Genomic DNA, 13995 nt, shown 5'->3' on the forward strand with positions numbered 1-13995 from the left:
TAAATCCACAACGTGGTGAGTTGCAGGGACTATGGAGACAAACCTCCTTGGAAACGGGGTGGTTTTTTGCCTTTGTCGAAGTCAAGGACTAGCCATGCAAATAGAAAGAACGCCAAGGTTGCATACACACGTGCATTTTTCCGATGGACTTGTGAGCAAAATGCACCATTATAGCAGAATACAGTGCCTGTACATTATACAGAAGACATGTCCTTGTCTTTTATTTTATTTATTTATTTATTTTGCGGGGGAGGACATATCCCTGTCGATTGGTCATTTTCACACCAAAATACATTGCGCCAATTTTTTTTCTTCCACAAAAAATACATAATGAAGTCGAGCACATTAAAGCGACCGGCCCCGGTACCGACATACAAACACCAACCAGGTTGCAGTTTTTCTTAGATTTTAAGGAGCAACTAGCGAAGCAGCGCTGCTTTGGAAGCCTCCCAAAGAGTCATTTAGGGGTGGCTGAGAGCGCGCCACTTGACATGCTCCCTTCATTTCTCTTTCGGACGTGTTATCAACTTTTTAGATAGTTTTTTTTGAGGTTTTTTCGGCTTTTAGGTTTTTCATTTTTCACCGTTCTTTCCTAACTTTGGAAAAAAAAATCAAAAGGAATTGCGAGGAAAACACGTATTTTTGCTTCCGCGGGAGGCATGGTCGTGCCTTTCGGAAACGAAGAAAACGTGTTTTTTTTTACTTTTGCCAGAGGCACCGAGTTGCTTCCGCAAGAAGCACGACTGTGTCTTTTGGAAACGAAAAAAAAATGTATTTTTTCTTCTGCGAGAGGCATGATTTTGCTTCCGTGAGAGGCATGGTCATTCCTCTCGTAAACGGGAAAAACATATTTTTTTTTCTTTCTTTCATGAGAGGCACGGGTTTGCTTTCGTGAGAGGCATGATCGTGCCTCTCAGAAATTGTTTTCTTCTTCTTTTCCTTTCGCGAGAGGCATGGGTTTACTTCTCGTGGAGGTACACGTTTAGAAAGGAAAAAGCATGCTCTCGATTAGGATTATTCATCCTGTTTCTTTCATGCAAAAATAGTTCCTCAAAAGCTATTACCATGGGATTAGTTTTAAAGATCTCGACTCGAGGAATCTGACGGAAAAAATGGTTTGAGATTTGGACGCACAATTTAAAAGATAAAATATTTTGAATAAACGGATTTTCAAGAAAGGGAAAATTCTCAGGTTACGACAAGTGGCACACCGTGAGAGTGACCTTTGCAAAGAATGCTCCTTAAGAGCAAGTATAATAAGATGACATAGACGGGATATAAGACTTAAAATAATAAATTTGTGCTTAGTTGAAAGAGAGAGAAGAGAAGAGAGAAGACAAACGGGCTACAACTAACAACCGGTTATAGCACGTGCTTCTAGAGACTTTATGAGAGTGTGAAATGGGTCATGTATCAAAGAAATAGTATTTATTTACATCTAACTATTATATTTGTCGGCTATAAACTTAGCAATAGGACATAGCAACCTTATATAGCCAGCAGTCGGTTGTACTATTAACGATGCTTTAATTAGTTTTTTTTGAGAAACATGATGCTTTAATTAGTGATTTCGCATCACCTTGCACGCGTTCGTTTGGGCCGGTTACAGTTTTCATGGGCGTCTCCTTCGTTGGGCACTTGGGCCACTTGATTTTTACAGTCGCCGTTTACCTGGACGAAACGAGTTGGGACAGCGGGCCGGCATGGGCTGCGACGTTGTGGTGGGTTTGCAGCAACTAGCGTGTCATGCTAGGCGAGATCGAGAGTGGCAGCTATGTCTTGATAAATGATGATCTTTCAAAAAAGGTTTTCGCCCGTTTTATAAAGAAAGTGAAATGTTTACAATCAGCAAGCCGATCAAAACTTCGGCCGGCCGTCTCGCTCGCTATGCGTGTTGGAGTTGCGCACACATGCCAGGTCATGCTGGCCAAGCTGCATCGCTTTTCTTTTTTTCTTTCCTTATCTCTTATCTTGCAACCTCATCCACTTGTTCCTTTATCTGACTTGCGTCTCTGATTTCTCCACCGAGCTCGCCTCCTCTTCTTTCTTCAGACCTCCCCGTCTCCTCCGCGTCGGCGCACCTACAGCAGTACAGCTCATCACCATGGCAGCGCTGCTACATCACCACACCCCCCATCTAGTGCTAGTATGCGGGAAACCAACAATGTGCGGCGTTGAACTCCTCCAGTGGGATTTTTTGCTTCAGTCGGCGATGATGGTGGTTGGCGGCAATGGCGGTGGCGGAGAATAATAAGTTGCAATTTTTTTGATTTGTTTTTGCTGGAACTATGTTTGATTTTTGCTGGAACCTAATTGCATTTTTGCCGCAACAGGGAGATGATAGTGCTCGGCGGCGACGGCATGGCCGCTATGAATTGTTTTTGCTGGAATCAACCTTTGCTCTTGCTACATGGGAGAAGACTATGTGATGGGAATCAGCTGTATCCAGTGAAATTTTTTGCTACATCCGTCATCAATTTTTCTTGGAACCAGCACGAGCGTCGGCTATGACCGTCGCGCGGCGGAGCTACAACTATGAGAAATGCTACAACCGATGCTTCAATTTGCTATTGTTGGCGTTTTTTTGCCGGAACCAGTCGAAAGTAGGCGCGGAGGAGCTGCATCCAACGACATAATTTGCTATATCCCACATCAATTTTTGCTGGAGCAGGTTGCGGCACAATACATCGATGGCCTGAGATACAGGAACTGTTTGTACTGATGCTACAACCATGCTTTTTTTTGCTAGAGCCGGCTGCGGTGTGCTACAACTATGGTTGCGCGGGTAGCGCGTGGTACTAGAAGTGGGGACAGCCAGTTGCTGGCAACGATGATGGCCGGAGTTGGGTATGCTGTAGTGACAGCCGGGGGGGGGGGGGGGGGGTGAGGGCGTGCTGCGCGAGGTATTTTTTTCTGCAAGAGGCACAACCGCCGTGCTGATCTGGCGGCAAGTTCGGTAACATGCACCGGACGAGCTAAACATCCCCACGCTACAACCTGGCATATCTAAGCTCCACGTCAACACCCTCAAAAGGGAAAATGACGTATAGCATCGGCGCCGCCGAGTCCACCGGACAAAGGTCTTCACCTGGAGCCCTGGCACGACGAGAAAAACCATAACGACTTCTTTAGAAAGAGCACAGCACCCACGGATGTCGCCATCGTTGGCGCCAACGCACAGAGCTTTCGCTCAGCCACTCAACCTTGTCACTACGAGGCCGCTAGGAGGAGCACGACGATGTCGGCTCCCCATATCCGGATCAAGACGCCACCCTCCGGGAGAGAGAGAGAGAGAGAGAGAGCACATCTGGGCTACCCGTCGCACCATCTTCCGTTGCCCCCACAACCCGGGAGGTGAGCCACCATCAGCGCAATGCTGCCCGACAACGAGCGAGCAAGCATGTGAACCGCCATCCGAGGCCGCCGCCCCGGCATCCCTGTTGCCAGATACAGTTGGTCGCGCACCTCACGCCGCACACAACCACGATAGGAAGAGCAACACCAGTCTGTCAACTCCTAGCCCCGCATCAGTCCCTGAGTCTGGGTAGGCGCCTCCACCGTAGGAGGCACCCACACCTGCGTCCCACGCCAATACCTAATGGACTGGGAGGACACAACTCTGAGACTGCCGACGGCCGTCGGCGAGCCTGCCCCATGCCCATGACCAGGCGAGCTCACACGACCCCATGTCTGTGGTCACTAGCGCCGATCAATACTAGTAACACGACCACCACCATTGAGTACCATACCCGCGAAGGGAGCCTGCACATCCCCGCGAGCACATCCCTGGCCACACCCAACCTCTCCTACCCGAAGCAAGAACTTCGATCCGCGCTGGGCCCCGACTAGACCTGCCTGAGCACAAACTCTAGATCTAGTACATTCCCGAAACACGTGCGGCTGGCACCACCGGCGCTTGCCCAGCCCCGCACACCGTCGAAACAGATCCAGGAGAAGAGGGCCGACACCGCCGCCCCGCGCCGCCTGAAGAGACCTGGCCGCCGCGCTACATGCAGCCCCTTCATGTGCGCTCTGCCGCCTTGCCCAGGTGTCGCCCAGGATGAGCTCGCACGCAGGGCAGAGCACCACCACCGCCCACGTCATCTGCCACCGGAAGGGGAGCAGAGTCCACCGGCTAGCACCGCCGCGGCCCGCGCCGCCTGCCAGCCAGATCGGTCGCCGCGTCGAGGCGCGCACCTCCGCCTGCAGCCGTCCATGCCACGACACGCCCGCCAGGAGGCTGCACGCCGCCACACCGCGGCACCCCGCGCCCGCACACAATGGGCAAGCCCACGCGGCCCCAACACGCCGGAGGAAAGGAGCCCTTGCAGCGGCGAGGGAGGGGGAGCCTACGACGGGATCTGGAAGCCCTCTCGGGCCACCTCGCAGGTGGCGGCGCGGGAGAGCGTAGGGTTTTGGTGAAAAAACACGATGAACACAAGGCAAACTATTCTTTCGCCTCGGTGAATTGTGATGGTTAATCCAATCTAAGCTAACTCTAACCTGTAAATCTTTAGCGTAAATGTTCATTTTTACGTCCGAACACTAATACAGAAGCATGCAATCCAACGCTAGCCGCAAACGCTGGCCTTTATTTTCTCAATCGAACACTTGGTGCGCGGCGGGGCGACCCGGGCAGGGCACGAGCCGGCGCTGCCCGGCCAGCTCAAGAAGCGGCGGGCGCGACCAACACATGAGTCGGGCGCGGGCGCCGTTGACTCCGGCAGCGGTCAGCTCGTGGGCCAGATGTCAGGCGGGGGCAGAGCTTGACAGCGTGACGACGGCGAGGTGATGCTCCCTATTCCCTAAGGGGACCGATCTTCACGGCGCCACCGAGGAGAAGGCCGCGCAGCTGGGGCAGCCACGGGCACGGAGCTTGATAACGTGACGACGTACGGCGAGGTGTAGCCGCCGCACACGCTTTTCGTTGGCATTACCGGTGCGTAGCTCGCCTACCGGGGCGTGTCTGCGCCGTCGCCGGCCGGACCTTCTCGCACCACTCGTACTCCGGGAAGTGGCGCGCGGTCAGGCGCGATGCGATCAAACATGTGCGAGCGTGTGCCGACTGCCGAGTCCTCACGTGTGCCCCCCGAACAACCAGCAACCTGCCTCTGCATGCTACTTTTGAAAACAATTCGGCGTGCTTAGATGTCGTAACGTGTCAAGAATCTGGCGCCCGGTGGACCTCCCGATACTAGCAAGTGTGCTCTTTGTTTACGGGCCTCCGAGGCTGCCTAGAACGATTCTCTCGCCCTCGGAGCGTGCAATGTGCCCACATGCATGGTTGCAACTTGCGAGCATCAACCATACCAAAATGTAATCGCCCAGCCAACAATTTCGTTGTTCTTTATCGAAAAAATAATTTCGTTGTTTTGCTAAGAGTAGTATATTGCGTGGTGCTTTTGGTTGCGAGTGAAGTTTGGACCTTTGGCCGGTTTGTTAACTCCAAAGTCCACTTTGATAAGTGCTCCGATGGCGCTTTTAGGTGCGAGCAAAGTGTAGTCGTGCAATGTTGCGGATTCCGATGGTGGTGTGCCCTCCGTACTAATCACACGGGCTTTGCCCCGGTCTTGCTTCTAACCCGTCCAGTCCAATCAAAGGGTACTTTTCAGCTAAATCGCAGTGATGGATTGTTGCTGAGAAATTATGTGCTATTCTCACTCGTCTGTATCCTGATACGATGTATTTTCAATTGAACTCGTGGAACGCCTGAAGTGACATGTATGTATTCTTTTGCAGAAAATCGACATATATGTGTATATATATGCCAGCCAGGCTGCTAGCTTAACAACACTGCAATGATTCGCAAAAAAATAAATTAAAATAAAATAATAACACTGCAGTGGACATGAATCATACGGTTATATACAGTGTAGAATAATGCGAATAATACGGCTAGATGATACGGCCCTCCTGTGCGTATACAACGACCATGAGCTTCGGCATGTTCGTTGAGTGAAAAAAAAAACACGAAATCCAGTCTGGACATGAAGGTGACACATGAGAGGGAATAATGGTTGGATTTCTTCAACTCTGGTGGTACAGTTACTCGTTGCAAACCTGTCTCCCTGTAAATTCGTCATGCATGTGACACGGAACTAGTAAGTGAATTAAAAAAATAATAGTATTTCAACATCAGACCGGACACAATCGCCATGGATGGGAGCCTCGGTGATCTTATTTCTTCCATGCCAAAATTTTGGACTACATGGGGATCGCACACAAGGAAGAAAGCATGTTAATCACACATATAATGAGCGTTTCCAGACGAGACGATCTTCTTTTGCCTCCAAGAACTGTATTCCAATATGGAATATAACCAGCTCCCTCAAGCTGCTCATATCACGTCGGTCCGCATACATCCACAATCCTGAAGCCTATATGGACGGAGGAGTGTCGAGCACAGTAGGCCATTTGATCCATGGACGCTTCTACCGAGCCCAGACGGGCACTCTGTGCGGGCTCTGCCGCTGCGACTGCTGCTCCGTCGTCGTCGCGGCCGCGGACTTCTTGGATCTCTTCTCCGCCGCCTCGTCGGTGTCGATCTGCTGCTGCCGGCACTCCTCGCTGCAGAACGGGGTGTCGCCTCTGCGCCAGCAAAGAATCACGTTTACACATGCCACCATCGCAGTCAAACCCCAGCGCATGACGGCGTAAGATGTTTACCTGTACATGAAGATGTCCTTGTTTCCAGCGATTGTCCGCCCGCACCGGAAGCAGGCGTCGAGGTAGTGGTGCCCGAGCTCGCCGGCGTCGTCACGGGACCCGCGCCGGGGCCTCGGCGACGGCGAGCTCCGGTTGCGGGGGGAGGAGTGCACGACGGGGAGGAACCCTCTGTGGACAATTTCAGAGGTCTCCAGGGAGCTGGGGAAGTAGTAGAAGTCCTCCATTTCCAGGCTCGGTTGGTGTCCGTCTAGCTCCCTCCTTGTTGCTCGGTTGGTTGGGAGGAAGGAGGAAGGAGGTGGTGGAGTTTGGCGGGGAGAGGAGCGCGGGTTATAAAGGGCCGCATGGCAGGGGAAGTGTGTGCTTTTCGTTTTGGACCCTGGGTTTCGTGCGGGATCCCGGCGTGATCCTGACATCCTGTACGGCTGCATAGTTGGAGTAGTTCTTTCTTTCTTTCTTTCTTTGCGTATATCAAACACATAGATGCACGTACGCCTATCCTGTGGCGGAGACACTACATTACTTGCCATGCACATGCACATAATTTACTGTATTTAAACTGAAAAACATAAAAGCATGAAATCATCCGGACATCTTCAACACCGACACACAAACCTCTCACACGCGTCCGGACCGTGCTGTCCTGACAGCGGAAGCCATCCAAGGCGGGCTAGTATCGGTCCGTGGAGCGGTCCGAACGCGATTTCTCCCACAAGCGGAGACAAATATGGGGGCTTTACGGACCAATGGAGGACACTTCCGACGATGAAACGACGCCACTATCCTCCTCCTCCGAGCCACCTTCCTCCTCCTCTGTGCCCCCGTCGCCGGTGCATTGCACCATAACCATCGGCGAGGCCCGTGTCCATTACATGGACATGGTGCGGGAGGAGCAGGAGGAGCAGTTTCGGGAAGCGCAGGCCGATGCCTCCCACAACCACCACCTCCTCCAAGAGCATCTCACCGCCGGCAGAGCGGTCGCGCCAGACGCGAATATGGCGGAGCAGGAGGCACTGCTCGAATCCTACTGCTCCGCCTAGCCCGCTGGCGATACCGGCAGCAGGTGGCGGACGTGGCGGCCGCTGGCAGTGCGAAGATGAGGCGGGCGAGGTGGTGTTTGCCGAGACCGACGACAAGGAGGAGGAAATCGCCGAGTCCGTGCCCCGCCACGACGACCACGAAGCTCGCACATCGCCGACAGTTAGGAAGAGTAGTGCACGGAAGGTCACCGCTCAAGATGGCAACGGGGACGAAACCCACCGGGTTTTGCTTGTCCAAACCCATCCCCACGAGAAAATCGCAAACCCGTCCCCGTCCCCATCAACGTGCGCGGGGTTAAATTCTTGCCCATCCCCTAAACCCATCGGATTTTAGAAACCCACGGGAACCCATCCCCACGAGCAGTCAACAACATTTGGAAGAAAAACAGGAGCATATTACAGCAGCAGGCGACGGCTGGGGGACCTAGGTTTAGGATTAGGTGTCGTGTTGTGCGGGAGAGAGAGAGTCCTAAAGAGCGAGCAACACTGCAGAGACCGAGCGAGGGGTTGGTCTGTACTCCAGGGCCTCGACACTGTGGGGCTCGGCTGCTCAGGCACTGTGGCTTTGGGCCACTTGAGTCAAGATGGATCGGTACGTGCTAAATAATGTATTTTGACGGGTTTTGTCGGGTTTCGGGTTCGGGTAGTACTCAAATGGGTTTAAACCCGCGAAACATGCCGGGTTTTATAATGTACCCACGAGCAGCCCCGCGGGGATAGAAAGTCGCTCATCCCCGTCCCCTAATAGGGTAAAAACCCGCGGGGATGCGGGTTTCGGGGCCTCATTGCCATCTTGAGTCACCGCTGCTCTGGTCCGAGGAAGGGCACCGCTCCTCCCCTCCCGTTTACGCCAAGCTTGGTGGGCTGAACATCATCGGCCGATTAGCCGCTTGGTGTCGACATGGAGGAGGACAACTTCGCTTCCCGTGGCTCCGGAGGCAGAGGTTATAGAGTCAGAGCTGGAAAGCGCCGAGGCGGAGATGAAAAATGCGAAGCTTCAGTTCTCTTGGTTCACGGTGGGGCACGGGGAACGGGCGCCAACGATCATTTAGACATAGCCGGACGAGCTCCGCTTAGTTGATGTAAATGTAATGAAATCCATCATGTTTAGATGAAATTCGTCATGTTTAAATGAAATTTGTCATGTTTATATGAAATCCGGCCGTGTTTATATGAAATCCGGTCGTGTTTGATCGAATTTTGTCTGGTACCTATCCACGGAAGGATGTTGGGGAAATTTCCGGGTTGCCGTTAAAGATGCCCTAATACCACAATACATTATGTACAATATGTTATAGTATAAGTGAACTTTGCGTAAAAAATATTATGCGCACTAACATTCTTTTTTGAGGAACTGGCAGATCATCTGCCTATATATTGAGCAGGAGTAAAACAAATACAAAGGTCCTTACATGGGAAGAGAAATAAAGAACTAGTCTAGCCTAATCAGGTTCAGGTTCAGGAGAATTCTGTGTGTCACTAGTCCAATGAAAGGAGAGCATTGGCTGGAGGATGCCTTGCTTGATCAGGTTAAGCAGCTAAATCATCATTTGGAGTATGGGGCATTGTGGTTTGATTTTCTTTTAACGTTCAAAGAACCATCTCGATCTTAATTTTCGCCAACAGCACCCGGGCAAGATGGAGATGGTGCGAAAGGCCGACCATTGCGCTTCATTCCAAAATCTACCAAGAAACTAGCATGAACACCAAATAGATCACTAATGCCTCACATTTGTGATGACGGCTAACTGCCAATGTTTCCACAACATTGTGGGTTCCTCACATGGTAGGAGTTCAAGACCCGAACCCGTTCCTCCATATTCCCAAGATGTGCATCGAGTTAAGGCAACTAAAGGGTAGGTGAGCCTCCTAATCATGAACTTGCTTGCATATGGGCATAAACCACATTTTGGACACCTTGGCTATCAACCCCTATACCCCTCTTAGGGATGAGGAGCCAAGCAAAATTACTTTTAACAGGACCCAAGCCTTTAGCATGGTGTGGTACAATGTGGTATCCATGTTACCGAGGAATTGAGTGAAATATGTTGAATCTGCTAATAGTCCCATAGTGCCATGGCCCTTGAGCAGATGGATCCACTAGTGTCATGGGCCAATTAAAGCTGATTAACCCATGATTAACCCGCTACATAAGTCAAGTTTTCATTTGATGTGCTCGACCGTTAATCCACTGTACATTCTGATGTTGGTGACTTAGGCTGTGTCCTACATATAACGCACCATTTCTTCTCAAACATCTTAAAAATAAGGGACATGATATTTCTATGTTCAGCTTGGAGTTATGCAGCCCGGTTGCTGTTATCTTGGTTTATTCTCGTTAGAGCATGTATATTGGTTGATAAAACTGTATTTTTATCTATATTCCATGTCATTTTTAGAGAATACAAAAGAACATCTTATATAATGGATTAACTTTTAGTATATTATCTCTAGCAATCAATGTTTACATGCTCATAAAATTATGGGGTGATCTAAATTGAACTAAGAATGTGTAGCTAAGAGAGGACATCTTGTACAACTAAGAAAATGTCAATATTTCTTAATTATGATATTATCTCTTATATAAGAGATGATAAATATCATTTTATTTCATTTCTGAGTATTCCAACCCAAATCCATCCTATGTGGCGTTACTAATTGTATTGTATGTGCTATTGCTTTTTTGTGGGTGAGTAGGTCAGTGGCGAATTCACCATTAGGGCAAGCAGGGGCCTCCCTTGCACATTGACCAGCGGGCGCGGCATCATCAAGCTCCATTGTTATCCGTCACCCCGGCAAATTTTGATCTCTGGGCCCGCCATGGGCTGGGTGACAATAGGGATACTGTTTGAGTGTTTGTTTAGTGGACGAATACAAAGTGAGCTCAGCATTGTTAGTGCTTTCGTGCTAGTACTTTCATGCTAGTACTGATGCTATCTCGTTAAATGAAAAAAATGTGAACGAATAATGAGAAAAGGACTGAAATTAATAGCGCGTAACTTAATATGATAAAACAAAAAATAAGACATCAAGAATCATAGAAATTTTATGCCTTGGTGATGTGTTCATCCTCCATCACCCCTTTCTGAAAAGGAACAAACCAATGATGGAACAAGAACTAAATAAAGCTGGAGGTTCTACTAAAAGCCGGGAAGTGCCAATATATAAGAGGCCGATCCTTGTATGAGAACAATAAAAATTAAGGTAGTTAGGCAACTGGTTCAAGTTGCAACAAATCTAGAGCTTGGCTCCTTTGAGTGCTTATGTGGCTAATCGGGTGACCGAGCAAAAGCAGGCGCATATATGGTGGCATGGTCCGCCGATACTATAAGAGATCTCATATTATAACGAGCAGCACAGCCGGCCTCATGGGCTCGAGCTCTTCATATTCTATGCGATTCCCCCCTTCTCGGAGCCATTGGTGTTTTGATTACTATTGCTGGCAGCAAACCGTTGAAGTACGTTTAGTATATGAGCATTTTGGCTTCTGGAACTCAGTCGGCTCCTTGTCCTGTTGCAGTTACGTACATTGCGCATGCCTCCAAACAACGCGTACGTGGTAGCATTGGCAATTGGCATGCTTGCATTGCTTGATCTTTTACCAATGCTGTTGAATTAGTGTTCAAATTGCAGGTTTAAAACTTGCTGTAATATGTCAGTGGGGGTTTAGTCAAACGTGTTGTGTCAACCATATCATATAGAAAGGATTTCATCAAGGTCAAACACTCGGGGGGTAGCTCTCTGAAATTTACTTCTGGTACATGTATAGATCCACAACTTGGTGAATTACAGGGGACCATATGACTGACCTCCTTGGAAACGGGGTGATTTTTTGCCTTTGCCGTACGCATGCAAGGATTAGCCATGCAAATAGTAAGAACGCCAAGGTTGCATACACAAGTACATTTTTTTTATGGACTTGTGAGCAAAATGCACCATTATTGTATCACTGTTCACTAGTACCCCTATATAATCTAATGAATACAGTGCTTGTACATTATACAAAGGACATGTCCTTGTCTTTTATTTTATTTATTTGTTTCGAGGGGGAGGACATGTCCCTGTCGATTGGTCATTTTCATGGCACCAAATACTGAAATACATTGCGGTGCCTTCTCAAACTTAATAATGCTCACTCACTATACAAATACTACTCCTACATAATGAGGTTTTTTTTTGCGTGTATCCTACATAATGAGGTTGAGCACATTATTCAGAGAGAAACCGGGCCGCGGTACCGGCATGCAAACACACACCAGCTTGCAGCTTTTCGTAGATTTTGGGCGCGTTTGGATTCCCTCGGCTCCGTGGCTCCGCGCGCCGAAGCAGAGTGGCAATCCAGTTTTAATTTGCGGAGCTGGTAAAACGCTGCTCCGCGCGCTCCGCTCCGCGGAGAGCTGCAGAACAGGCGCTTCATTTCATCAGCTTGCACGCGCTTGTTCGGCCGGCTACAGTGTTCATCTACGTCTCCGTCATTGGGCCACTTGATTTTTACAGTTGCCGTTTACCTGGACGAAACGAGCTGGGACAGCCGGCCGGCATGGGCTGCGACGTTGTGGTGGGACTTGGTTAGATTGGCTACAGGTTGCAGCAGGTAGCGTGTCATGCTAGCCGAGACCGAGAGCAGCAGCTGTGTCTTTGTGAATGGTGATGGCCAATCCAATCCAATCTAAGCTAAGGCCGAATATATGTATCATCAATGAACACACAGCCTATAACCTAGACGCGCGAGCAAAACATGTGCTCCATCTCTTGCCACGATGCAAGATAACGGGACAATCCCTACATAGTTCGGCCCTAGACATCTGGAGCGCGCGTACAGCCCCTGTTTTCCTCTTCCCTCCTAGGATGGTCCGGTTACTTTTGTTAGGGTACGTACGTACGTAGCCGTTTTGCTCCATAACCAACCATATCCTCTCGAAGCCTCGAACTAGCTAGCTGCACCTCCGTGGCAAGGTTATCAATTCCATGTCATCACTTTGATCTCTGCAACGATCGTGCTGGAACCATGCATGAACCTTCCGTCCGTCCTCGACCTCGAGCAAGCCCGCAGCCGTGTAACGATCGAGGTCACTTCAGCAAGTCTCGAACTGTCTTTTCCCAAGTGCGGAGTAGGAGACAGCCACATCACATGGTTAGGCTCGTTCCGTCGTCACCCGATGCGTTGTCTTCTCCCTTTTCGCGTCTAATCTTCTCTAAGTTAAAAGCACGTACGAAGTGTACCCCTCTCTTTCATTCTCTTCGCCTTTCCCTTGTCGGGAACCCGGCGGTGCGTTGCCAGGTAGTAGTAGTAGTACCGCCGTGCGATTCGCATACGGAGACCCATCAGGTCGACGCTTCGGGCGCGCTTGATTGCGTGGGTTACGGTTAGGTGCTCGCCGGCATTGGATTGACAGCGAGCCTGTACGAATCTGCAACCTTGATGCACAAACCGACGAGGGAGTGCGGCCGCGCGCGTGCTGCTAACGTCTGCGTGTCTCCAGATGAGCGGGTTACCGACTGCGCGAGGACGACACGAACAGGCAGCGTACCTAGAAGCCTTTAATATGCTCAGGGACACGCTCACGCATGCCTTTATCAGAGTTTCCGGCGCTCTTGTGTTCCGCCAACCACAGCGCGACAGCTTACCGCTTTTCAGAGAACCAAACGTTACGTCAAATCTGCAGATCATCTAGCGACGAATATAATCACTGAAGCGAGCCCAAGGCGCACCGTCTTCATAGCCTCTCTCATATTGGAGTCAAACAAATCTTATTATAGTAGACAGTTCAAAAATTGTCGTGCTAAACCTCGAAAGGATCTGGTACGGAGTGTGGGTAGTTGGCGTCGAGCGGTGGCAGTGTGCTGGCGTTGGACGCGATAGCACAGAGGCAGGGGCTGGTGGCGGATGCGCTGGTACGAAGCACCGACGCAGTGGGCTTCGCGTTGTAGCCACCGCGACGGCGGCACTGGATCTAGTTGATCCGTCGTCACGGCTGTTGGCGGCGGTTGCCCCGCCGGTAGGGTTGCTTCGTCGCCATGGAAGGCTGTCCACCTCGGATGGTGGGGCACGAGGCTAGGAGGGCCGGCGTGTCACCTCGCCTTGGTCTGAGGGGACGCCGCCTCGAGTTTGTTGCCGATCTGTTTTGGCGCCTGGCAGGGCTCTGTAGCTAGATTTGGGGGCACAGCCACAGGCTGGTGCTGCCATCTCCCGCGCTACGTAGTCCCGGCCAGTGTGTTGGTGGCCACCTCGCCCAACCTTAGGCTGGAGGCGTGTTGCCTGAGGGACCCGCGCCTACCCAAATCTGGGGCA

At 50.5% G+C, this 13995-nt stretch overlaps 1 protein-coding gene across 1 annotated transcript; it reads right to left on the reverse strand.

The window, feature by feature from the left end:
• Positions 1–6001: 6001 nt before the first annotated feature.
• Positions 6002–6959, reverse strand: LOC123130804 (FCS-Like Zinc finger 1). The gene is made up of 2 exons (XM_044550613.1): positions 6667–6959; positions 6002–6588 (listed from the first exon to the last, which is right to left on the reverse strand). Exons 1-2 carry the CDS (start codon positions 6888–6890, stop codon positions 6432–6434), a joined length of 381 nt encoding a protein of 126 aa, XP_044406548.1. The 5' UTR covers positions 6891–6959; the 3' UTR covers positions 6002–6431.
• Between the last annotated feature and the right edge of the window lie 7036 nt (positions 6960–13995).

The sequence above is a fragment of the Triticum aestivum genome, chromosome 6A, assembly GCF_018294505.1.
Source record: "Triticum aestivum cultivar Chinese Spring chromosome 6A, IWGSC CS RefSeq v2.1, whole genome shotgun sequence".
NCBI classification, from domain to species: Eukaryota; Viridiplantae; Streptophyta; class Magnoliopsida; order Poales; family Poaceae; genus Triticum; species Triticum aestivum.